At 45.1% G+C, this 12,998-nt stretch overlaps 1 protein-coding gene across 1 annotated transcript in view; it reads right to left on the reverse strand.

Annotated features, from left to right (window-relative positions):
* Positions 1–11,157: 11,157 nt before the first annotated feature.
* The window catches only part of LOC101548462 (E3 ubiquitin-protein ligase TRIM38-like), a 35,235-nt gene continuing 33,394 nt past the window's right edge, over positions 11,158–12,998 (reverse strand). The window contains exon 8 of the mRNA XM_055129462.1: positions 11,158–11,572. Within this exon, the coding sequence (XP_054985437.1) occupies positions 11,158–11,572 (415 nt within the window). The remainder of the gene's footprint in view (positions 11,573–12,998) is intronic.

Here is a 12,998-nt window from a genome sequence, read left to right on the forward strand (position 1 = left end):
GAGAGAGCCGCTGTCGGCCCTTCGCAATTTATTTTTTGAATACACAAAACCCAGAGGGACAGTGTGTCCTTTTCAGTCATCCTGCCTGATCCGAGGGGAAGAGAATTCAAAGAGCTGTGGAGGTGGTCCTGTGAGGAGAGGTCTTTAAGAATCAGGAGGTGACTATGGCTTCTTCAGGCTGAAGTATTCTTTGAAATAGATTCGGGATAACAGAAAGCCAGGAAGCTGGCAGCTCAAGGATGTGATAAGGTGTGATAAGAAATGGGGAAGGGCTGATCTTTGGCACACTGACTGCTGGTCCTCTAGACTCTATCAGGGAGGACTTCACAGGTGGAAAGAGTCAGAGCAGAGACAGTAAGGAGGGGCTGAGGTGGGTTTGTACCTGATGCTCATAAGCCCTCTTGCCATTGGCACACCCATTTCCCCACATCCTTTTGGGCTATTTCAAACAATAAGAGACCTAGAAACGCAAAGACAGGTTGGACCAGGAAGGCTCCTGGATTCCTTGGGGACTTCTCGGCAAAAGTGCAAAGATCTGGAGATTCGACCCAGGTGGCCATGCCTCTGCACAGCCGCGGGAATGCCGAACGAGCAGGAACCAGAGGCAGCTATAAGACTTAGGGTTCCGGCGAGTGCTTGCAACCATGTATGCGGACTGTGAACTAAGCTTTTGCCCCACGCCGGCTAACGGAGGAAATATCCTTCTCTCTTGGTCTCTCCTCCCTCCCGGAGGAGAAGGCGTGGTGTCCGACATTTTATGGGCCCTTTGAGCAGACTGTGAACTAAGCTTTTGCTCCATGCTGCTCCAGGAAGGGAAACGATTCAATTTCCAACTTTAATCTCCCTGGATTTAATTAGTAAAATACAGAAATTGTAAACCGCGCGGCCACTACCGCAGCCGCATGACTTTTTATCTCTTCATTCTCATCAGTGGAAAACTCAATATAAAATATTTCCTTGTCAATAGGGCTGTATTCTTGGGGGATAAATTCCAACAAAAATAGTGAGTCTGTGTTGAAACTCCAACAACAATAGTGAGTTTTGTGTTGAAATATGGAATGTAATCAAGGTAAAGAGAAGAGTGAAATTTATCAGATACCCAGGTGGGGGTGGGGGTGGGGATGGGAGGCATACTGGGGTTTTGGGTGGTGGAAAATGGGCACTGGTGAAGGGACGGGTGTTTGAACATTGTGTAACTGAGACATAAGCCTGAGAACTTTATAACTTTTCACATAGTGATTCAATAAAATGAAAAAAAAAGTGCAAAGATCTGAAGTCAGAATCTGGGAGCTGAGCTGTCATTCCTACTTAGATTCTGGAATGTGAACACATAATGGTTCTTGATTATGATTTACCCACCTTCTGATTGTTCAAGAGGGTATTATCCTACTTGGCCTCACTTTCAGGCAGACCCAATACAAAACACACTGTCAATTATTCACATTTCCTGCCCCAGTCCTACTGGACTCCACTTACCACAGTAATTTCACTTCTGGGTTTTATTCAGTGGAAGTGAACTTTCTTGCCAGGCTTGAGTGAATAGCAGCTACAGAGGAGACATTAGGGAATAAGCTGTGCTGACTGCTGTGGGGAGAAGGTAGTGAGTGTCTAGGCCATGGTTCTGTGAGGCTGTGACTACTGGTGTGTGTGTGTGTGTGTGTGTGTGTGTGTGTGTGTGTATCTGATGGGAAGCATGTGAGAGATGCAGAAGCAAAGGCAGAGATGTGACAGGCTCATAAAGAAGACAGAAGTAGCTAGGCCTAAGTTTTGGTTCAGAATTCCTGGAATTGAGCACAGATACCTGGATCTGAGTCATGATTTCCCTGAAGTGAGATATTCATGGTGAGGCCAACTAAGGGTTACCAATCAGATGCAGGTAGGGAAGTGCCCCCATATAACCCTTATGTAACTGTTTTGTAATTCCAATTTATAACCAATCAGCTAAGTACACTTAGGGAAAAGCCCCTCAGACTGTGACCAAAAGGAAAGTCCCTGTTATATAATGTTATGGTATAAAAGGCCCTCACTTTTGAGAGTTAGGGCCACTCATTTCAAGAATGCTGCCACTGTGCTGGTGAGTTGGACGAGGGCCCTAGCTTGACCTAGTCAATAAAGACCCTTTGCTTATTGCATTGCCACTTGTCTTCCTGTGATTGCTCTGGGAGATCTCAGCCTGGTTTCAGACATGACACGTCCGCGTAGGTCTGGACTTTGCTTTCTTGTTCTCTTCACCATTTGCTTGCACTTTCAGGAGACCCCATGTCTCCTCTCAGCAGGTCAGGGATGTGAGGCCAGTGAAGGCCCCAAAGCCACCCTGGGGCTGAGGAGGGAGGGGCTTCTCCCCAGTCCATAGGGCCCAATCTGGGAGGAATGAAACTGGCCTTTGGTGAAAGTTTCTACAGGAGGTTCTCCTGTCTCCAAGGGAAGAGTCCTGATGATTAGAGAGAAATTGACTTTCTAGTAACTTCAGTTGAATCCTGCTTTTACATCTTAGTGCTTGTTGAAGGGAACGTTTGTTGCAGTGCTTTCTCCTTCCTTTACTTCCCTCCCCATAAACTCTTCACAGTGGCGATTGAGGCACATGCCCAGATGGAAAAGTCGCTGCAGCCTTGGCGGTGGGACAGTAAAGCTCCTGACCACACTCCACCACTGTCTTCATTTCTGAGAAGAAGTTTTAAAAGAGAATTTGAACAAGGAACTTTTTAGAAAGGATGGGTTCCAAAATGAGCCCTTCATGAACTGGTCCCCTCAAGTACACTCTTATCTGAAAATCTAAGCAATCTAACCATGTAAGATTTGAACTTTCAAGTGAAAAGGTAAACTGAGCCCCACGCTTCTCCTTCATCTTCTCAGCAAGTCATCTCCAAATTTCCTGAACCTCTGATTGCTCTTCCAGCACTTCCAGATGAAGTTGACTCCTGGAGGACAGCTTGGCCCCCTCCTCCTTAATTTTTTTTTTTAAATCAATGTGAGGTAGACCCTTACAAAACTGTTCATGATTCAGTTTCACTCAAATAGTGTTACAACACCCAACCCTCTACCAGTGTACATTTCCCAGCATGCCTGGCCCCTTTTGGATCAGAAGTATACTTCCCTCCTTTGTAGGAAGAGTGGGCTAACTACAGATATTTTTCCTCAGCACAACAGAACATTTAAGCACAATGAGGAAGACTTGAGCACCCAAGCTCAACTGAGAGGCAAGAAACCTCTAAGAAACAACAGAAGATGGAGGAAGCTTCAAAGGTAACAAACAGCATGTCAGAAAACTATGGGATGAAGTCAGGAGAAAAAAAAAAAAAGGAATTGTTAGAGCTCCTGAATAACAGGAAGACAAATTTTATGAAAAATAAAAAAACCTAGATAGAGAAATCATAGCTAAGGATTTCCCAGAGTTGAAGAGTGCAGAATGCAGGCACTGAGATCCAAGAGACCAGAAAGGTCCCAGAAAAATAGACCCAAATAGAAAAAATTCAAAAAGACAGTATAATCAGAATGAAAAAAGCCAAAGAGAAAGGCAGAATATTGAAAGCAGCAAGATCAAAGTAGGAATTTGCATACAAAAGAAAGGCTATAAGACTCACAGCAAAAAGAAAGTCTGACATGGAAGGTGATAGGTCAGAGACCTCACAAGGCACAAAACAAGGGACAGAAAGATGTGAAGTGAGAAATAAGGGAAGTTTATTGGGGTACAATTCCAGGTGGCCCCTACCAGTCCCTGGTGAGGCTGGGGTAGAGCTGTGCCCTGGGAAAGGCTAAGTGGGATTTTATCTTGTCTTGGGCAGGAAAAGGGAGCAGGGGTCAGTGGGACAGGTGCATCTGGTCTGGCCTTCTGCCATCCTTGGGTCCATGTGAGGAAGCATGGAATGCAGCCTGGGAGCCTTTGGGGCCAGGTGGGCCAGAGTCCTGATTTCCATGCTGAGGCCGAGGGATCTCTGACTCCTGGAATGTTGCAGCTGATTGCTATTTATTTGGTCCTGAGCAGGGCCATTTGGTCCAAACAAATTTAACAGAATGTCCTTTTGAAAACAAATCGTTTGGTTTTCAAGATAGTGGAAATCAAAGATATTTTGAAAACAAAATAGCTCAGGCCTCTTTGTTTGGTATATGAGTCCTAATAAAAACTTTTCACAATCCTGCCTACAATAACTGCTATGAAAATTTAAAATTATTTCAGGTTTTGTGCTGCTATCACAGTGTGTATATGTCAACTTCTTTCCCAGTACTGAAGCATCATCCAAATCCAGTTTTAATCTGGATCTTCTCTCCATGTGAAGCATCTCACTCTAAGTCAATCGTGACGTTTCCCTCTCCCTTCACTGGGCAGGACCCGCTAGGTTGGTCACTGTCTGCACTTACTCTCTCATTCAGGGCTGCAGCTCAGATTATTCACCAACATGCCAATGGTCACAAGAGTTATCGCCCTTTTTATGCTTTTGCTGGTATAATTGCAGCTTTCCTTATTCCCTCCCACTCAGTTCATATGGTACCAAATAAGCAGAGAGAACTCGAACCTCCTGAGCTCCTGTCATCCTGCTCACTGGTCTGTTAGGTTGTCTAGGAAATTAAAGATCTGAAATCATGGAGAGGGCAGGAGAGGCAACACTCTATGCAAAACATGTGATGCAATCACTATATCTTGCTTTATTCCACTGTAGTGCACACTCATTGTGTTTTGTATTACTGCCTGAATATACATTACTTGAATGCAGTTTTATGCATTATAAATGTTTGAAGTAATATTACAGGTGTGGGAAAAAGCCAGGAAGAAGGTCCAATTTTTTTGATTTATCAAGTACTTCCTATGCTGCTTTAACTAGAAGGAGACTTTTCTTTTATCTTACTTTTTGAGGCACTATGGGACAAAGAAAAAAATGGGTAAGCCTCAACATAAGGTCTAAGAGCATGAGAAAAGGAGGCTTTTGGGAAGGTGTAGATAGTTTATTTTACTGCAATGTCCTTTTTGTATAGACATAGGAAAAGAGTTAATGCTCTGCTTTTGTAACATGGGATTTAATTGACTCCAAATGATATTTACTTCTGGGCATCCATCATGCTTACTTGACTTAAGCCTCACTTGCCCTTTTCTCCTAACACCCCACAAAGGGGTCACGCTGAGGGACTTGGATGAACCCAGGGTAAGCTGTAAGCTACCTTGGCTTAAGATCCATAAAAAATGTAATAAGCTAAGAGCATAAGTTCAGATCACAGTTATGGAACAAACTCTGACATGACTCTAAAAGAAGTAACTGAATAAGGACACTGTTGGGCTTAGGAAAAACTAAGGCCGAGGATTGTAGTTTGGGATATCACGTGATGTCCCCCAGAAGGGCTACCCTTAATATATCTCTAACTGTTCATACAAAATGGCTAGAAAAATTATTAAGAAGTATATTTATGTGAGTGCATCAGCAGCCTGATAGTGCCTTCAGGCTTCCAGATACCCCAAAATTGCTGCTGTGCCTTTGGTCAGACCCAAACAACTTGAGGTCAAGTTTACCAAGAAATTAAAGGGCCAAAAGTTAGGTATGTGGGAGACACACCCACGAAACACCTCTGGCTCAGCTATATAAGCTTATATATTGGCCTTATTTCAGAGATCCATAAATCTCAAAAGAGATCAAAAGATGCGGTTAGGGCCTGTAGCCCAGAGGTAGGGGGGAACCCGTGACTGAGAGCTCCAGGCCCGCTTGGATAGGGACTGGGCCTCCTCCCCCTGGTCCCCAGTTTTCCAGTAGCTAGGCAGTCACACCCACAAACTGCACCAGGCGCCATGTAATCTTATCAAAGGCTAAGACCCAGAGACTATAAACTGAAGCTCCAAAAGAGAGCATGGGAGAATGTCCTGACCCCATGCCAGGCTTTCTTCACCAGGGCGCCTGAGAGAGGGGCGGGCGAGAGCCCTCCCCACCCCAAGGGATCCAGTTATGGCAGCCAAAATCCTCCACAACCCAACCACTGCCATTCTTAAGGCTGCTTCCCATGCACTCAGGCCGAGCTTCACGCATGAGTGAAGTCCTGTGGAACCCAGGTAATGTGGAAATTTGTGACCTTGGACTCTGGGCTCAATGGGACCCGGAGCAGAGATCCTCTGCCTGCTTTCCCCACTCTCCGGCGACCCAGGGGTCATACCCATAAGCTACATCCTGCTGGTGCCAAATAATCTTGTCATCGGCCACTGTCCAGATCACACGGCTGCTTCTCCTGAAAGGATGCACAACATGAGGCTCCCATACCTATGCCACCAAATTCTGCACCAGGCTGTTTTACATGGGGCACCCTAGAGGGGGGCAGGTGAAAGCCCTCCCTGCCCCAAGGGACCTAGCTCCGGCAGCCAAAATCCTCCACAACCTAACCACTGCCATATGCACTTTGGCCGAGCTTCACATATGAGTAAATACTCCTGGTTTGCGTGGCCACGTGACACATCATTAAACACTCTCCACCCATTCTCCATAATTACCACACCATATTTGATGGGGTTTAGCTAGTAGGCAACAAATCATAGAGGGAAATATATACATATGCATATATACATATTCCCAGATATTTACACCAAAGCTCACATCACCCAAACTTTAACAACATGTTAGTGATATCTTATAGAATGTCATAATGGCTGCTGCCAAAATAGAACAATCTACACACTGTTTCCTACATGACACTTTTTTGTAAGCATGTTCAGCAGTTCTTCATCACAGACGATACAAAATATATTATTTCAGTTGCACTTTGGGACAGGGATTGCGGTTTGGGATGGAAGTGTACTAAATTTGGTGGTGGGAAGGTGCGATGGTGGTGTGATTGGTGTTTGAATATTGAATATAATTGAACATTGTGAACTAACTTATAGAATTAAAAAATTTAAAAAAAAGTAATGTGGAGTTCATGCCCAATTCAATCAGCTTAATCAATGGCTGAATAAATAGCAGTGCTCTTACATTATATAAAAAAGTATATTTACTATGATTTTTTTCAATTAATTGCTAGTAAAGAAAAGGAGAAAGCAATACACTCTAAGATGGAATTGCACCCTTGGGTACATCTCCTAGTAGGAATCTAGAGTTAGAGTGCTGGAGCCCCTAGATGAGATCCTGTCCTTGGTTGAATCTCCTAGAAGAACTTCCCCTGAAGGAAGGGCTTTCCATCTGTCCAATGTTTATGATGACGTTCAATCACACTATCTATAATTGCTACCTCCTAACCCTTTATGATTTCTGTATAATTAGCACAGACTTGAATAAATGGCCGTGGTTACCAACCAGCCTGTGACCCCCATTCCTTCATTCATCTTGGGCCAGCCAGGGAGATGATGATCAGCCCTAAACACACCAGGTGATCCCCACGTAACTGTGGGACTGTGGCCCAGGACAAAGACACTTTTGATGTTGTTTATGTAGATGACAGAGGTGGTTACCTGAGCTCCCACCAGAAGGAACCAGTTAACAAAGCAACCAAGGGACAGGGTGTCCTTTCCTGTCATACTGCCTGACCCGAAGGGACAAGAATTCAAAGAGCTGCAGAGGTAGTCCTGCAAGCAGAGTCCTGAGAATCAGGAAGTGACTATGGCTTTTGCAGGCTGACTTGGTCTTTGAAAGAGGTTCAGGGTGACCGGAAGTCAGCATGTTAGCTGTTCTAGGATGTAGTAAGGGGTGAAGCAATGGGAAAGGCCTGGTCTATGGTCCTCCCTAGAGTTCACGAGGGAGGATCTTACAGGCAGAGACAGGAAAGCGAGTTCAGGAGCTGGACTCTGTCCCGCCATAACAGCTGCAGCAGCTTTTGGAAGCTGGGCATGTGCCCCAATCCCAGTGCGGAGAGTTGGTGGGGAGGGGAGTAGAGGAAGGATAAAGCAAACGTTCCCTTCAACAGGCAGTGCTGAGATGAAAAACCGGGATTCAACCGAAGTTACTAGAAAGGCAATTTCTCTCTCATCACAGAACTCTTCCCTTGCAGACAGGAGGGTCTCCTGTAGGAACTTTCATCAAAGGCCTAAGGGGCACTGTGGCCTGTAGAAGCCCCTCTCCTCCTCTGAGCCCCCAGAGTGAACACCTTCATTGGCCTCACATCCCCACCCTGCTGAGAGGAGATATGGAGTCTCCTGAAAGAACAAGAAAGCAAAGTCCAGACGCTGCCCAGATGTTACACCCCTCCCGCCCCCCCACCCCCCCACACAGAGCAGAATCCGTCCTGAGTGTCAGTACCTTCTCCACACAGCAGACAGCACAAGCTTGTTCCCTGATGTCTCTGTAGCTGCGATTCTCTCAGGCCTGACAAGGAAGTTCACTCCCACTGGATTAAACCCAGAAACGAAACCACTGTGGGGGGCGGGGGCCTGTAGGGTTGGGGCAGGAATTGAGAGAAGTTGCCAGTGTGTTTCCTGCTGAGCTTGCCCTCAGGTTAGGGGGCAGGTACTTGAAGACCCTCTTGAGCAGTAAGAGGGACAAGTCATAACCGGGAAACTGTTCTGTGTCCTCAGGCGAGTCTAAGCAGGAGCCACAGCTCAGCTCCCAGACTCCGACTTCAGACCTTGGCACTTTTGCCACGAAGGCCCAGGGGAACCCAGGAGTCTTCCTGGTCAGCTTGTCTTGGCTCTTTTAGGTCCCTGATTGTTCGAAGCAGCCCAGAAGGATGTGGGGAAACGGGTGTGCCCAGGACAGGGCTCCTGGGCATCAGGCACAGCCCACCCCAGCCCCTCCTACTGTCTCTGCTCTGTCTCCTTCCTCCTCGCTGTCCCTCTGCAGGACTCAGTGCTCAGGACAGCGCGGGAACCACTAATGGCCAGAGGGAGTGTTGTCAGCTGGGAGCCACCACTCTGTGCTGTGGGGAAAGGCTGTGGGTCTGCTGTGGGGCTTTAGATCTTCCATATCCCTTATGATCCCCAAGCACATAGAAGTGATTCCTGAGTGCACAGCAGGAGTAACCCCTGAGCATCGCCCGGTGATACCCTCAAAAACAAAATTAATTTTATAATATTCAATGATTTATTAATATTTTATTTAAATTGTTCTGTCTATTCATGTGATTTGGGGGCATCACAGAAATTCTTACTATAATTTTTAACTTGTTAAGGCAGATACTTCAGTACTCAAAAATATATTAGTTTCTAACACAAAGCTGTTGTCCCAGAGAAAAACACTTTGAACTCTGCATATGCAGTTCCTCTGTAGCCCCTGAGATTTCTCATCTCTGAATTCCTGGAACCGACAACCAAAGACTGCCTACATGAACCTGGTGCTAGAAAACAACCCTCCACCAAACCTCTTTAACACCAATATAAACCCTCCCTAGGGGGCTGGAGAGACAGCACAGTGGGGAGGGTGTTTGCCTTGCACACGGCGACCTGGGTTCAATTCCCAGCATCCCATATGGTCCCCTGAGCACCACCAGGGGTAATTCCTGAGTGCAGAGCCAGGAATAACCCCTGTGCATCGCAGGGTGTGAACCAAAAGCAAAAAAATATATACATATTTTATACATATATATAAACCCTCCCTAAAACAGAGGCTGGCCTGATGCTCCTTTCCCTTTTTCTTTTCTTTCTTTGTTTCTTTGTTTCTTTCCTCTTTCTTTCCTCTTTTCCTCCTTTCTTTCCTTCTTTCTTTCTTTCTTTCTTTCTTTCTTTCTTTCTTTCTTTCTTTCTTTCTTTCTTTCTTTCTTTCTTTCTTTCTTTCTTTCTTTCTTTCTTTCTTTCTCTCTTTCTCTCTTTCTCTTCCTTCCTTCCTTCCTTCCTTCCTTCCTTCCTTCCTTCCTTCCTTCCTTCCTTCCTTCCTTCCTTCCTTCCTTCCTTCCTTCCTTCCTTCCTTCCTTCCTTCCTTTTCTTGTCATCTTAGGTCACAACCTGCAATTACCTGGGTTACATCTGGCTCTGCACTCAGGAATTAGTCCTGGCTTTACTAATGCCCTACCCACTGAACTATTAGTGACATTCTCCGTCATAGTTGTTCCTGCTTTCTCTCACTTGACCAGTGGCTCTCAGCAGTCAATTTAGGCAGGATCAAAAAGGAAGTCTGACATGGAAGGTGAGAGGTTGCCTGTGCCCTCACAAGGCACAGCAGGGACAGAGATGAATAAAGTGGAGAAATAAGGGTAGTTTACTGGGGTTTGCTTCCAGGTGGCCCCTACCAGTCCCTGGTGAGGACGGGGTTGAGCTGTGCCCCAGGAAAGGCTAAGTGGGATTTTATCTTGTCTTGGGCAGGAAAAGGGAGCAGGCCAGTGGGACTGGTGCATCTGGTCTGGACTTCTGTCACCTGTGGGGTCCATGGGAGGAAGCATGGAATGCAACCTGGGTGCATCTGGGGCCAGGTGGGCCACAGTCCTGACTTCATGCTGAGGCCAAGGGATCTCTGACTCCCGGAATGTTGCTATCCCGTCAGCTGATCACTATTTGGTCCTGAGCAGGGCCAATTGGGTCAAACAAACCTTACAGAATGTACTTTTGAAAAGAAATCTATTTACTTTTCAAAATAGTTGAAAGCAAAGCTATTTTTAAAACAAATAAGTTCAGGCCTATTTGTTTTGTATATGTAGCACTTCACTGTAGCACTGTACTCCCATTGTTCATCAATTTGCTTGAGCGGGCACCAGTAACATCTGGAGCAATAGCACAGTGGGTAGGGTGTTTGCCTTGCATGTGGCCAACTCAGCTTTGATTCCCAGCATCCCATATAGTCCCCCGAGCACCTCCAGGAGCAATTCCTGAATGCATGAGCCAGGAGTAACCCCTGTGCATCACCAGGTGGGACCCAAAAAGACAAAAAAAGAAATCTGAAATCATGGAAAGGGAAGAGAGGAGACACGCTATGCAAGACATGCAATACAGTAGCAATATCTCGCTTTATTCCACTATAGTGCAGACTAATTATCTTTTGTGTTGCTGCCTGAATATACATTATTTTATTGCATTTGCCACCACCAATGTCTCCAGTATCCCTCCCTCCACCCCGTTGCACCCCTCCTCCCCCCTCTGAGGCAGATGCATTCCCTCTTGCTCTTTCTCTACTTTCTCTTATGCAGGATTTTTTTTTTTCACTTCAAATGTTCTAGCTAATATCTAGGTCTGGGGAAACAACCAGGAAGAAAATTAGACCCAGTTTCTGTTCACACCTGGATTTACCAACTACTTCCTATGCTGGTTTAACTATAACAAGACTCTTTTTTTTCTTACTCATTTGAGGAAATCAGGGACAAAGAAGAAAATGGATGAACCTCAAAGTAAGGTCTGAGAGCATGAGAGAAGGAGGCCTTTGGGAAGGTGTAGATGTGGGAACCAGTAGTTGCATTGTAGAAGGATATGATCCCAGCGTCACAGTCTAGAGTAATCCCTACGATTTGAGGTTGGTCCATCAGAGGATGGGTGATTGGGGGATAAGTAAGGACTAAGTTGCCCTTGTCCTTTGCCATTCTGATGACCCAGAACCCAGACTGAGGCTGTCGTTCAATGTCAATGTCCCATGGCACATTTTCCAGACAAACTCCTACACTCCACTTGGTTCCTTTTCTCACATCCACTTCAAAGTAATGTCTTCCTGAGGTGAAGTGCTCATGGCCCAGGATGCAGGGAAAGGCACTAAATTGTCTAGGAGTTTCAAACATCAATAAGTTTCCAAAGGAAGTCACTGTTGTTGGATTGTGATACAGACATAAATCTTGATGAGCAGTAACTGGATCCAGAGTCACATTTTCTGGGAAAAAAAAAAAGAATGAAAGGCTTGATTTGATTTTTTAATTTTCTTTTTCTTCCTTCCTTCCTCCCTCCCTCCCTCCCTTCCTTCCTTCCTTCCTTCCTTCCTTCCTTCCTTCCTTCCTTCCTTCCTTCCTTCCTTCCTTCCTTCCTTCCTTCCTTCTTTCCCTCCCTCCCTCCCTCCCTCCCTCCCTCCCTCCCTCCCTCCCTCCCTCCCTCCCTCCCTCCCTCCCTCCCTCCTTTCTTTCTTTCTTTCTTTCTTTCTTTCTTTCTTTCTTTCTTTCTTTCTTTCTTTCTTTCTTTCTTTCTTTCTTTCTTTCTTTCTTTCTTTCTTTCTTTTTGAGGAGAGGTCATACCTGGCAGTGCTCAGAGCTGTCTCTGTGCTAGGACTCATTCCTGGCAGTGTACTTTTTGACATGTTGGGGATTGGTGGGGTCCAGGCAAGCACTCTACCCATTGTACTGTTCCTCAGTGCCAAAAGACTTGCTTTTTTTGTTTTGTTTTTATTTGGAGTCCACACTCAGTGGTGCTCCGGGCTTACTCCTGGCTCTGTGCTTTAGGGATCACTCCTGGTGGGATGGGGGTGTTGGGTATTAACCCTAAGTGTTTTAGGAATAATAAGATCATCATCCTTGTCTCTCGCTTATAAAACTGAGGAATAAAACTAACCAGAATCTCTATGTTTTCTATCATTTTCAAAGCCCATTTCTTGAGAAATCATGGAATATCAAGGCAGAAATAAGACTGTTTCATCTTTAACAATTACAATTTCTGTATCAGAAAAGGAAAAAAGACAACTAGTATCATAGATTGTGATTAAACACCTAGAATTTGTCCAGGTCACAAACACATGCTAGTCCCATAGATTTTACCCATGTCGCAAACACATGCTAGTTCCATGGACTTTAAAGCTTACTCTAATTTCTTATGTTAGAATACTGGTATTCTATAGAAATTACTAAAATGTAATAAACCTAGGATAATCTTTATGAAAACTACATGATAATAGTTGGAAAAATATGAAAATATACCATAAACTTAAGTGTGATCCAGACTATATAATACAATTTTCAAAATTAAGTGTATCAATAGACAGTCTTGTGTTTTGCTTATTAGGGCCATTTTCTGGCAATTCTCAGGCTTACTCTGACTCTGCACTCAGGAATTTCTTCTGATGGTGTTTGGGGGACCATGGGGTGCCGGTGTTCAAACCTGGACCATAAGAACCACTCAGAATGTGTCAAGCACTCACTGGGTTACCAAGTTAAGTACAAGGAGTTGGACTGATTTCCCAGAAACTTCAACTGCCTATGCAGGAATG

This window comes from Sorex araneus, chromosome 2 (genome assembly GCF_027595985.1).
Source record: "Sorex araneus isolate mSorAra2 chromosome 2, mSorAra2.pri, whole genome shotgun sequence".
Classification (NCBI taxonomy): domain Eukaryota; kingdom Metazoa; phylum Chordata; class Mammalia; order Eulipotyphla; family Soricidae; genus Sorex; species Sorex araneus.